The sequence below is a fragment of the Muscardinus avellanarius genome (genome assembly GCF_963383645.1).
Source record: "Muscardinus avellanarius genome assembly, chromosome: 7".
Taxonomy (NCBI): domain Eukaryota; kingdom Metazoa; phylum Chordata; class Mammalia; order Rodentia; family Gliridae; genus Muscardinus; species Muscardinus avellanarius.
Genome location: NC_137793.1, coordinates 29,107,919 through 29,120,074, shown reverse-complemented (window position 1 = coordinate 29,120,074; position 12,156 = coordinate 29,107,919). Strand labels below are relative to the sequence as shown.

General features: G+C 45.4%; 1 protein-coding gene and 1 pseudogene across 2 annotated transcripts in view; one reads left to right on the top strand and one right to left on the bottom strand.

The window, feature by feature from the left end:
* The window catches only part of LOC308265050 (interferon alpha/beta receptor 1-like), a 6,224-nt pseudogene extending 845 nt beyond the window's left edge, over positions 1 to 5,379 (bottom strand). The window contains exons 1-4 of the transcript in view: positions 5,212 to 5,379; positions 2,037 to 2,116; positions 784 to 855; positions 477 to 581 (exon numbers count right to left, since the gene is read on the bottom strand). The product of the transcript in view is annotated as an interferon alpha/beta receptor 1-like (transcript). The remainder of the gene's footprint in view (positions 1 to 476; positions 582 to 783; positions 856 to 2,036; positions 2,117 to 5,211) is intronic.
* RACK1 (receptor for activated C kinase 1) lies at positions 5,346 to 10,790 on the top strand (the record flags this gene model as incomplete). Its single annotated transcript, XM_080698195.1, has 8 exons — positions 5,346 to 5,535; positions 6,614 to 6,785; positions 7,381 to 7,528; positions 7,749 to 7,844; positions 8,128 to 8,238; positions 9,375 to 9,515; positions 10,245 to 10,355; positions 10,725 to 10,790. Exons 1-8 carry the CDS (start codon positions 5,427 to 5,429, stop codon positions 10,788 to 10,790), a joined length of 954 nt encoding a protein of 317 aa, XP_080554321.1. The 5' UTR covers positions 5,346 to 5,426.
* Between the last annotated feature and the right edge of the window lie 1,366 nt (positions 10,791 to 12,156).

Genomic DNA, 12,156 nt, shown 5'->3' with positions numbered 1-12,156 from the left:
TCGCTCAGGTTCAAAGCCAGCCGCGCTGGCTTAAGACCTTATTTCCAAATTAAAAAGTATAAAATAGGCCTGGGAGTGTAGCCCGGAGGTAGAAGGGTTTCCAGGAACCCCAGTACCACCAGAAAGAAAGAACAAAAGAAAGAAAGGAAGAAAGAAAGAAAAGGTTGATCGATTTAAAAATAGGGCAGAGGGTGTAGCTCAGAGGTAGAATGCCCCTCGGTTCCATCCACAGTACCCCAAATGAATAAATAAATAAATGTAAATAAATAGGGCTAGAGTGCAGCTCAAAGGTAGAACGTCCCTGGGTTCAATCCCCAATGCCAGAGACACACACAAAATACCACGGTGACCCTGAGCTTGAAAGGTCATGTTAACAAGTGTATAATCCCATTTCAGGACATAGTTCCAACTTTCAGCACAGACTTCTACATTTTTTAACGGAGGCAGCCTATTTTCAATTGTAATTATGTACCTACTACACTGGACTGGACTACAGACACCAACCTTCCTCTGCACAAGGAGTCCTGCTTTTAACTTTTAAACAGTAAGTAGTCTCCAGTGACAGTTTATAAATTTTATTTCTGGATCAAACTCAGTCTTTCTTCTGCACTTGAACAGTTTTTCCAAATAACTACATTGAAATATCAGTAGTCCACATGGTACTATCTTTTGGTCTAGGAGGAAACGTGTATTATTTTTATTGCCTTATCTTTAGCTGTTAAGTGTACATTTGGAGGACTAATCTGAGCTTTGTTTAATGGTATAAATGAGTCGCGCTTATGCCGGGGAGAAGTGTCTTTTCCTTTTTCTGCCCTTATACCTAATTTAATTTCTTCATAAACATTTTTTTGGTACTGAGGATGGAACCCAGGGGCATTCTACCTCTGAGCTACATCCCCAGTCCGATTTTTTTATTCTTTACTTTGAAACAGTGTCTCATTGACTTGCAAAGGGCCTCACTAAGAGCTGAGACTGGCTGCAAACCAAGATCCTCCCATCTCAGCCTCCCAAATGCTGGGATTATTATAAGCATGTGCCACTATGCCCGGCCTTCATAAATATTAATATAAGTGAAGAAAAGCTTCCCGTGGTGTCGGGGCCCGCTCGGCTAGACCAGGATGGGGCGGTGGCTCAAGATGGCGCCTAGGCATGTTGCCAAGTCACGAGGCTCACGAGGCTGGCGGTGCCCTGAGCCTGCGCAGTGAGCCCTATCAGGCGCCCTATGGATGATCAGTGATGCAGCGCCTCGTGCTACCACCAGCCCGCCTATGAGAGGGTTAGAAATGTGCATGCCCTAGTTGTGGGAAGCTTGGGGTTGGTGGAGTGATGAGGGAGGGGTTATGAGACTGATATATATTTGCCTGCTGTGCGCATTAAAGGGGAAGCATTAAAGAGAAAGCATCATCAACAGACTCGGTGTTTGTGTGTTCTTTCCTGGGGCTCTGCAGGACGGAGCCTTGGGGACGGGACACCGTGGCGCATGCTTGTAATCCCCGCACTTGGGAGGCGGAGACGGGAGGATCCCGCAGGTTCGAAGCCAGCCTTGCTGGTTTAAGAGACCCTGTTTCCAAATAAAAATATAAAAAATAGGTCTGGGAGTGTAGCCCAGAGGTAGAAGGGTTTCTAGGAACCCCAGTACCACCAAAAAAAATAAAAAAATAAAAAAGCTGCATTTGAGCCAGATGTGGCAGCACATGCCTGTAATCCCAGTACAGAAGGATCGCGGTTCATGGCCAGCCTCAGCTACTTAGTGAGGCCCTTTGCAACTCAGTGAGACCCTGTTTCAAAATAAAGAATAAAAAATCAGGCCATGCGTGTAGCTCAGAGGTAGAATGCCCCTGGGTTTCATCCCAAGTACTGAAAAAAATAAATAAATAAAGTAAAATAAAATAAAAAGGGCTGAGGGTATAGCTCAGAGGTAGAATGCCTCTGGATTCAATTCCTAGTACCACAAAAAGAGAGAGAGAAAAAAGTAAAGAGTTGAGTAAGGAAGAAAAGAGAAGAAAAAGAAAGGCTAAGTTGCATTCCACACCTACAGTGTGTTGACACCAGGCAATTTTATCCAATTACTCATCTCAGGTGTTTGATAATCTGCTGAAAAGATTACATTTCTTTTCTTTTGTAATTGGCGATTGAAACCAGAGGCATTCTACCTCCCAGCTATACTCCCAGCCCTATTTATGATGAGGATGATGATGATGATACAGGGTCTGTATTTTGATATTATTATTTTGATATTATTTTAATATTATTATTTTGATAGATTGACAAGTGTCACTCACTACTTGCTAAGACTGTCCTTGAACTTGCGATCCTCCTCCCATCTCAGCCTCCTAAGTACTAGGATTACAAGGTGCAGCACCAGGCCCAGCTTGAGAAGGTCGCATTTCTGACAGAAACATTGCTGGAGTTCCGTGTCAGGGTTAAGTTGTCATCCCTGGTGTAGACTTCTGAGTTGTGAGGAGGTTTTAGATTATTTCTTCCTGTAGCTACAGCTGGCACCCATGGTGCCCCAGTGTGCAGCACTAGTGTCAAGATGCTCAGCTGGCCCCACTAGCCACATCCCTTGTCACCATGGCAACGGGTGCCTCAGGCCCACCATGGAGCAACTCCAGGGTTCTTAAAGGCAAAGCTGGGAAAATAATTGAGAGCCATTGAAGGAATTTTTGTTGTTGTTGTTGTTGTTGTTTTAGTTTTAGTTTATGGTACTGGGGGTTGAACTCAAGGGCATTTTACCTCCAAGTTATACCTTCAGCCTATTTTTATTATTTTTTATTTTTATTTATTTATCTATTTATTTGTGGTACTGGGCAAAGAACCCAGGAGCATTCTACCCTGAGCTACACCTCCAGCTCTATTTTTTATTCTTTATTTTGAAATTATGGAGGGCCTCACAAGTTGCTGAGGCTGGCCATGAACCTGTGATCCTCCTGTCTCAGTCTCCCAAGTACTGGGATTACAAGCATGCGCCACCAAGCCAGGGTTTATTTTTATTTTGAAACAGGATTTTGCTACGTTGGTGAGAGTCTCACTACTTACTGAGGCTGACCTCCAACCTGAGATTCTCCTGTCTCAGCCTCCCAAATACTGGGATTATAGGTGTGCGCCAACACACCAGACTCATTTTATTTTCTAAACAGGGTCTCCCTAGGTTGATGCATATGTGTGGTACTGGAGATTGACCACAGAGGTACCTTACTTTTGAGCTATACATCCAGAACTTGTTTTTATTTTGAAACAGTCTCTCCCTAAATTACGGCAGGCCGGCCTTGAACCTGTAATCCTTGTCTCAGTCACTCTAGTCCTGTGATGACAGGCATGAGCCATCATGCCCACTTACAGTATATTTTGAACACCAACTCTCTTCAAATTTTGCCAAAACTCTAAGCTAAAATGTGGCATTGCTAGTCAGGCATGGCGGCACATGCCTATAATCCCAATACTTGGGAGGCAGAGACAGGAAGATTGCAGTTTTGAGGCCTACATCAGCAACTTAGTGAGACTACTCTGAAATAAAAAGGGCTGGGGAATAGCTCGGAGGTAGAATGCCCCTGGGTTCCCTAATGCTACAAGGAAGGTAGGAAGGGAGGGACCAAGGGAAGGAAAGAGATAAAGGAGGGGAAAAGGAAGGGAAGGAAAGAAAATATTCTTTCATTGATTATCTGCCTGTAATCTACTTACTAGTAATTTTCAGGGTTTTGTTTTGTTTTGTTGTGGTGCTAGGGATTAAACCCAGGGGCATTTTACCTCTGAGCTACACCCCAGCCCTATTTTTTATTCTTTATTTTGAAACAGGGTCTCACTGAGTTGCAAATGGCCTCACCAAGTAGCTGAGGCTACCCATGATCCTCCTGTCTCGGCCTCCCAAATGCTGGGATTACAAGCATGCGCCACCACACCCGGCTAATTTGCAGTTTTGCTGTCACCATAAACCAGGGTTTCTCAAAGTGGGCAATACCACCCCAGGAGGGTGCTGGAAAGATCCAAATGGGTAGTATTAGTCTTGGGTGCAATTGGGGAGTGTTGAAACAAAATTAAGAGAGCAGGAGAAGCATAAAGAAAGGCCAGGCTTTTGTGGTGGCACATGCTGGTGATCTGGGAGGCTGCCACAAAAGGAGCAGACTCGGCAACTGAGTGAGCCTCTCAGCAACTCAGTAAGACCCTGTTTCAAAATAAAAATTGAAAAGGGTTGGGGCTATAGCTCCGAGGTAGAATGTTCCTAGTTACAATCTCCAGTACCAAAATAACTAAAAGGAGCCAGGCATGGTGGTATATGCCTGTAATTCCAATACTTCGGAGGCTGAGACAGGAGGATTACAGTTCAAAGTCAGCCTTGGCCACTTAGCAAGGCTCTCAGCAACCTACTGAGACCCTGGTTCCAAGTAAGATATAAAAGCGGGCTGGAGGTGAAGCTTGGAGGTCTAATGCCTCTGGGTTCAATCCCCAGTACCAAAAAAAAAAGATGTTTTAAGCCTGGTGTGGTGGCCCACGTCTGTGATCCCAGTATTTGGGAGGCTGAGACATGAGGATCACAAGTCATGGTCAGCCTCAGCAATTTATCGATACCCCGTTTCAAGCAAATATATAGAATCCTGTTTTAAAACTGAAACGGGGTGAAGGTGGCTAGTGCTATTCAAAGGTAAAATTCCCCTGGATTTAATCCCTAGTACCAAAAAAAAAAAATTATTTTTGTGGTACTGGAAATTGAACCCAGAGGCATTCTACCTCAGAGATACACCCAAGGCCGATTTTTTTTTATTTCTTATTTGGATACAGGGTCTCGCTAGTTTGAGAGTTTCACTATTTGCTGAGGCTGTCCTCCACCATGCGATCCTCCAGTCTCAATCTCCGCCTCTCAAATACTAGGATTACAAGTGCGCGCCAAAATAAAAAATAAAAAACAATAAAAAAAAAAAAAAAGAAAAGAAAAACAATTTAATACCACTCTCTTAAAAGCTGCCTCCGCCCCGTGGTTCTAGGGAATTCAAGCGGCCCCCGCAGGCCCTACCGTGACCCAGCGGAAGGGGCGGCGCTAACTCTGGACTTAGGGACGTGCCGTACGGGAACGTGCCGTACACTTCTTCTGTTGCTCTTATACATCACATTTTAATCGCCGTCTGAGGAGTTTTGTAGTTTTCCGTTCAGAGTATAATTTTAGAGCGCTGATAAATTATGTTTTGCGGCGAAAGAGACTAAAATGTGAAATTTCACCATGCCCTTCGTGATACAGGGCGCCGCCATCTTGAGCGGAATTGGATCCTGGGGGCTGCCATTTTGCTCGGCCGAGCGGATATTTCCGGTTCCGGCGGGGGCCTGCTCTTTCTTTTTCTCGGGAAGGTGGCGGCTGTAAAGACGGTGGTGCTCGGCTCTGCGAGCCATCCGCTTCCATCCTTGCCTCTGCGGTGACACCAACGCCAGCCGCCACCATGACTGAGCAGATGACCCTTCGTGGCACCCTCAAGGGCCACAACGGCTGGGTAACTCAGATCGCTACCACCCCGCAGTTCCCGGACATGATCCTGTCCGCCTCTCGAGGTACGCGCCGAGGTGCGGGGCGGGAGGGTGACGAGTGGTTTTCGCGCGACTCGTGGTTAGACCAGTGGCGTGCGGATTGCAGGCCTGGCTGACTCCTTTGCTAGGGTGTGAGTTGGGCGTGTGCCACTCAGCAAATAAGAAAACGGGACCTAGTCCATGGCTGCCAGAGGGTCCCCGCAGGTGTGGTCAGGTGTACCCAGGGACCTCCGGGCCGGCGGAGCGGTGATGACTCCAACATGCCATCTGAGAGACAGTGCTGAAACCCAGAGGCTGTTTCTGAGCTGCCGCCTGGCCCTTGGGTTTTGGGTGGGCTCCAGAGGGGCCTTGTGACAAAATCTCCCAGCTTGCCATATCAGTCCTCGGTCTTTTCCCTCCCCTTATGCCGTATAGCATTTGGGGACCAATTGTGCCTTTCATTTGCCCCCATTCAATTAAAAACTCCACTAGTCTAGGAACCTGGCTAGCACTTACTGTCAGACTTGTTGAGGGGGACGTTTTAGTGAAAAGAAGCCTATCCTAACGGCGTTGATTACTGCGTTTTTTTAATTTGAAACTGGGTACGAACTGAGGCTGTCCTCGAACTTGTGCGTTTCCTGTCTCAGCCTCACGGGCTTGTGCCACAACGCTGGGGCTGATTAGTTCGTTACTGTGAGTTACAGAAGTGATCACAGGATGCCTCAGCTACTCATCTTACTGGTGTGTCCCTATTAGCTATGAGAGAAAGTGCAAAGTCAGTATCTTAGTCTGGGTTTCAGAAAAGGTTATCCAGTCTCTGTACTTTATAGCTTTGGACGTAGCTGCCTTATTATCTGAAATAGGCGCTGGTCATTCTGCCCTAGCTAGTGACTGCTCTTATAACCCTCCCCACCATGGTACTGAGGATTGAACCCAGAGGCATTCTGTCTCCAAGCTATGCACCCAGGCCTTTTCTGTTTGGAAACAGGAGCTTAAGTGTACTTAATTTTCTTGTTAACCCACCCATGATACTGAGATATCTGGAATTACCTAATAGATCAACACGTGGGCTAATGTCCCTGATTAATCTGTTTTCTTTCTCTTGTTTTACTTCCCTTTTTAGATAAGACCATCATTATGTGGAAGCTGACCAGGGATGAGACCAACTATGGCATCCCACAGCGTGCTCTACGGGGTCACTCTCACTTTGTTAGTGATGTGGTCATCTCTTCAGATGGCCAGTTTGCCCTCTCAGGCTCCTGGGATGGAACCCTGCGTCTCTGGGATCTCACAACGCAAGTAGCTGCAATGGGATTTGGGGGGGTGGGCAGAGATGAGGTAGATGTCATTGGGAGATGGTTTCCCAAGGGGGGGGTCTTGGGGTCATAAGACAGGTGAAACCAATAGACAGTAGTTGAATAGTTTCAGATTGCTAATTCAGTTAAAGAAAGGCCTCCTTCCTTTGGTGCTGAGGATTGGAGCCCCGGGGGCATTCGACCTCTGAGCTACAACCCTGGCCCTATTTTTATTTGGAAATTACAGCTGTGCGCCACCATGGCTGGACTCTAGTGGGACATTTTTGCTGGGTGCAAGAGTTTGAAGGTGGCAGTAGTTTGAGCATGTTTTATCTTGAAAGCTATCCTGCGTGGCCAGGTATTATGGAGGGTCCTGGTGATGACAGATGACATTGTTACCCTAATTCCCCAAAGGGAATGAGGACATGTCCTGCAATTCTGAATGGATTCTCTACTGTATATTCAGGCAGGGGCTTATTGGGATCTAGAATTGTGGGTAACCTACCTAGCTGCTGGGGTCAGGAAATGGACCCCTTACTGTGAAAGAGAAAGTTTGCAAAGTCTATCTGGAGAGTGACCAAGTTCTCTCTCCCAGGGGCACCACCACGAGACGATTTGTAGGCCATACTAAGGATGTGCTGAGTGTGGCCTTTTCCTCTGACAACCGGCAGATTGTGTCTGGATCCCGAGACAAAACCATAAAGTTATGGAACACTTTGGGTGTGTGCAAATACACCGTCCAGGTAAATGAAGGTGGTGGCAGCATGCATGCCCATAGTCCGCTTGCATCCCCTTTTTAGCCTTTGCCTTCTGTATTGACATTAAGTCCTGTCTGCATTCTAAAGGGATTCTTTGTTGCTAGAGGTTTGATTGTAGTTGCCAGTATCCACCACACTGAAGGGATGGGGTGGGCTTGGTGTTTCCTGGAAGAATCATTTCCTCTTACTGCCTTCTATCCTCTAGGATGAGAGTCACTCGGAGTGGGTGTCCTGTGTCCGCTTCTCACCCAACAGCAGCAATCCTATCATTGTCTCCTGTGGCTGGGACAAGCTGGTCAAGGTGAGCTTCAAGACAGCATGCAGCCCTTGGTGTGCTCCCATACCTGTCGAGATGGTCATAGGCTTCCACCCTGAGTAGTTTGCATATTGTCTCAGCTTTTTTGTTGGTATTTTGTTAATATAGGCTGTTCTTGATATTTGATGTAGTTACTATTTTAGTGGTTAGATAAGTGGCTATCTTTTTGAGTAAGGTGCCATTCTTTTTTCACTGGACTAGAATTGTCCTGACCGTGGCCATTCAAACCTAGATTGTTTACCAAAGAACACTCTCCCTTCCTTTGTAGGTATGGAATTTGGCTAACTGCAAACTGAAGACCAACCACATTGGCCACACTGGCTATCTGAACACCGTGACTGTTTCTCCAGATGGATCTCTCTGTGCTTCTGGAGGCAAGGTATTTGGGGGCTGGGTATTTCCTGCTAGATGGGGAATAGGTTGGAAGATTGGCCAGGCTAGGCATGGCAAGCAATTGTAATCTCAGCATTCAGAAAGAGAACCTCGAGGTTCTTGGAACAGCCTCAGCTACTTGGTGAGGCCCTTTGTGACTCAGTGAGACCCTGTTTCAAAATAGAATTTAAAAAGTTGGGCTGGGGGTATAACTCTGGGGTAGAATGCCCCTGGGTTCCATCCTCACCACCACAAAAAAAAAAATGTTTCTGAAAATTGTTTTATGAAAACATGCATAAGGCATACTGTTCAAATGACCAAAAGAAGAGACCCTGTCTCAGAAACAGGGCTGGGGATGCAGCTCGGAGATAAAAATGCCCATGGGGCCAGGTGTGGCAGCAAAGCACTTATAATCCCAGTACTTGGAAAACTGACACAGGAGAATAAGAGGTTCAAGGCCAGCCGCAACTACTTAGTGAAGCCTGTTTCAAAAATACGGAACGGGTGTGGTGTGGTGGCTCACGAGACAGGATCACACAGGTTTGAAGCCAGCCTCTCTGGCTTAAGAGACCCTGTTTCCAAATAAAAATATAAATAGGTCTGGGCGTATAACCCAGAGATAGAAGGATTTCCATCCCCAGTACACCCAAAAAAAATTCAAAATAGGGCTGCTCGTGTAGCTCAGAGGTAGAATGTTCCTGACTTTAGCCCCCCCGTACCAAAAATTAAAAAAAAAAATTGTAGTTTCCTTGAAGCAGTAGGTGAAATTAAAATCTTGTGTTTTCAGAACTGAACAGTGATATCCGGGGCTCTTAATAGGGTCAGTGTATTAAAGGAAAAGCTTAGCTGGGCATAGTTACAATGTAATCTCAGCATTTGGGAAGCTGACAGGATTGCAGATTTGAGTCAGCCTCAACAACTTGAAGATCATTTCAAAGTAAAAAAGAACTGGGGGTGTTGCTCTTTAGGATCCCCCTGGGCTCTTAAAAACCTGCCAAAAATGTATGAGCTTAGAGGGGTAATGGTATTTGAGATATTACTTCCCCCAGAAGTCTGGGGTACAGGAGAATTGGTTTGGGCACAGTCTTGAGATGAGTGATTGACATCAGTAAGATGTCCTGACGTACCTTGCTATCTGCCCAGGATGGTCAGGCTATGCTGTGGGATCTCAATGAGGGCAAGCACCTTTACACACTGGATGGAGGGGACATCATCAACGCCCTGTGCTTCAGCCCCAACCGTTACTGGCTCTGTGCTGCCACAGGCCCCAGCATCAAGATCTGGGTGAGTATGAACTGCATTACAGACTACTAGCTGCACCCTGTATCTCCCCCTTTCCCAGTAATGATTCCTGGATATGCCTTTTGGCTCACTGCTGAAATTTATATTTCTAAACATCAGACTGTGGGTTGAATGAAGCTCAAGAAGGAAATTTGCAACATAGCAGTGCTTACCTACTAAAAGGGAGGGATGGCCATGTAGCCGCTTAGTCCTCAACCTCAGCAAATTGCTATTTTGGTCTAGGTTCTTCACTACTGGGGGTGGTGAGGGGGCTATCCTGTGCTTTCTAAGGGGCTTAGGAGAATCCCTGGCAAGCCACACAGATTCCTTCTCCACAGTGGAAGCTAAAACTGCCTCTAGGCATTCCCACAAGTTTCCTAAGGGTGGACAAAACCCTCTTGGAAATCTGAAATCTAAGCAGCTTTTAAGAAAGGAATTCATCATAGGTTAAAAATTAGTGGAAACAGCCGGACATGGTGGCGCATGCTTGTAATCCCTGTGCTTGGGAGGCTGAGACAGGAGGGTCTCTACTTAGGCTTTCAGCAACTTAGACCCTGATTCCAAATAAAGTATGAAAATAGCTCAGGGGTATAGCCTGAAGGTAGAAGGCCCCTGGGTTCTATCCCCAGTACCACAAAAATTAATGGAAACCAGCTGTGGTGTTCTGCACCTTGTATGTCAGTGTTGTAATAGTGTTAGAATGTCCTTACTCTGGTTTTGACCTCTTCCCAGGACTTAGAGGGCAAGATCATCGTAGATGAGCTGAAGCAAGAAGTTATCAGCACCAGCAGCAAGGCTGAGCCACCTCAGTGCACCTCCCTGGCCTGGTCTGCTGATGGCCAGGTAAGTATGTGTTTTTCTTCAGATGACTCAGCTGTTAATAACATCTGGTCCATCAGGCAAAGGCTAGTATTTTGACATAAAGTAAATGGCAAAATATTAGCCAGGTTGATTAGGATGAACAAGTAAAGCCATGCCGAAGAATATAGAAGGGTGTGTGTACGTATCACAGAGCATTGTGATTTGAAGGGCAGTGGTTACTAGTCTTCACTAAGTCTTGAGTGCTTACCACTAGCTATTTTATTCCTCTAAGAATAATCATCCACATTTGCAATTTGGTAGTTAGGAAGACATTCTGAAAACCAAGAGCATCTTTGCTTGGGACTGTGGAGTTCATGGCTGGACCTAACATTGTTGTTTCTCCCTTAACAGACTCTATTTGCTGGTTACACGGACAACCTGGTTCGAGTGTGGCAGGTGACCATTGGCACTCGCTAGAAAATTACAGCAGAGCCTTAGAAATTAAAGTAACTTGCTTTATAAAACCTGGTTCAGTTCTTTTCTCTAAGCAAGGAAGCTACATCCTAACTTCTGCAAGCTTGCAAGTTAAAACAAACTTATGATGTGGTCAAACTGGAAGCAAAAAAAAAAACGAAAATGTGTGGACCTTATAAACAAGCTTTATGCGAAAAGGTTTCCTATAGGATTAGACTGGTATCAGATGTCTCATTTACAGAATTTCTGGGTTCTATTTTCATAGCATCCTACATATTAGGATATTGTTTTTTTACTAAGTTTCCAGCAGCTCTCCTGTCTCAGCCCTCTAAAGTATTGGGATTATTCAAAGTAGTTGGTTAGTTTTAGAAATAGCAGGCTCCTTAGTAGTTTGGTTGTTGCTTTGCACTACTGGGGATTGAACCCAGGGGCATTCTACCTCTGAGCTATAACCCCCCGAGCCATATTTTTTACTCTTTTATTTTGAAACAGGGCTTCACTGAGTTGCAGAGGGCCTCAAGTAGCTGAGGCTGTCTGTGAACCTGTGATCCTCCCAAGAACTGGGATTACAAGTGTGCGCCACCAAGCTCAGCTCCACTCCTGTTTTAAATTCTAACACATTTGAGTAAAGGTATATTCTGCCATTGTAAACAAAATTTAGGAAAGTCTAAAACTTCAGTTAGCCAAAAAAAAAAGACACTTTGATACTGGGTTTGAACCCAGGGGTACACCAAAGTTGCTAAGGCTTGACCTCTCCTGTGATTCTTATGTGTTTAGTCTAAAAACTAAGATTATAAACTTGTAATCCCAGCATTTGGGAGGCTGAGACCTGAGGATCACAGTTGGCGGACAGCCTCAGATACTATATTTTGGCCCTCTGCAACTCAGTGAGACCCTGTTTCAAAATAAAGAATAAAAACTAAGATTATAGATGTGTGCTCAAATGACCAGCTAAGACTTTTAAAAAGAAGCTTCTTACTAGAAAAGTTATACTATTTAATTGCAGCGTAGTTTATCAAGTGGTGTATGGGTTGCTTTAAATTTGAACTTTAATATACCTCTTTTGAGCTATATATAATGGGGATGGATGTCTAGTGAAGAAAATAACAAATGACCTCTATAGCTTGTGGGCTGGGGGTGGAACCCAGGGGCTTTTCTACCTCCAGGCTATACTTTATTTATGGAAAAGGTCTAAGCTGAGGCTGGCCAGTGTGATCCTCCTCTCTCAGCCTCCCAAATGCTGGGATTACAAGAGTATGCCACCACGCCTGTATTGTAATCTTTAATAGGTTTGGAGAGCTGGGTGTAGTGGTGCACACTTGTAATCCCAGCATTTGGGAGGCTGGGACAGGACTGGTTCAGACAGCCT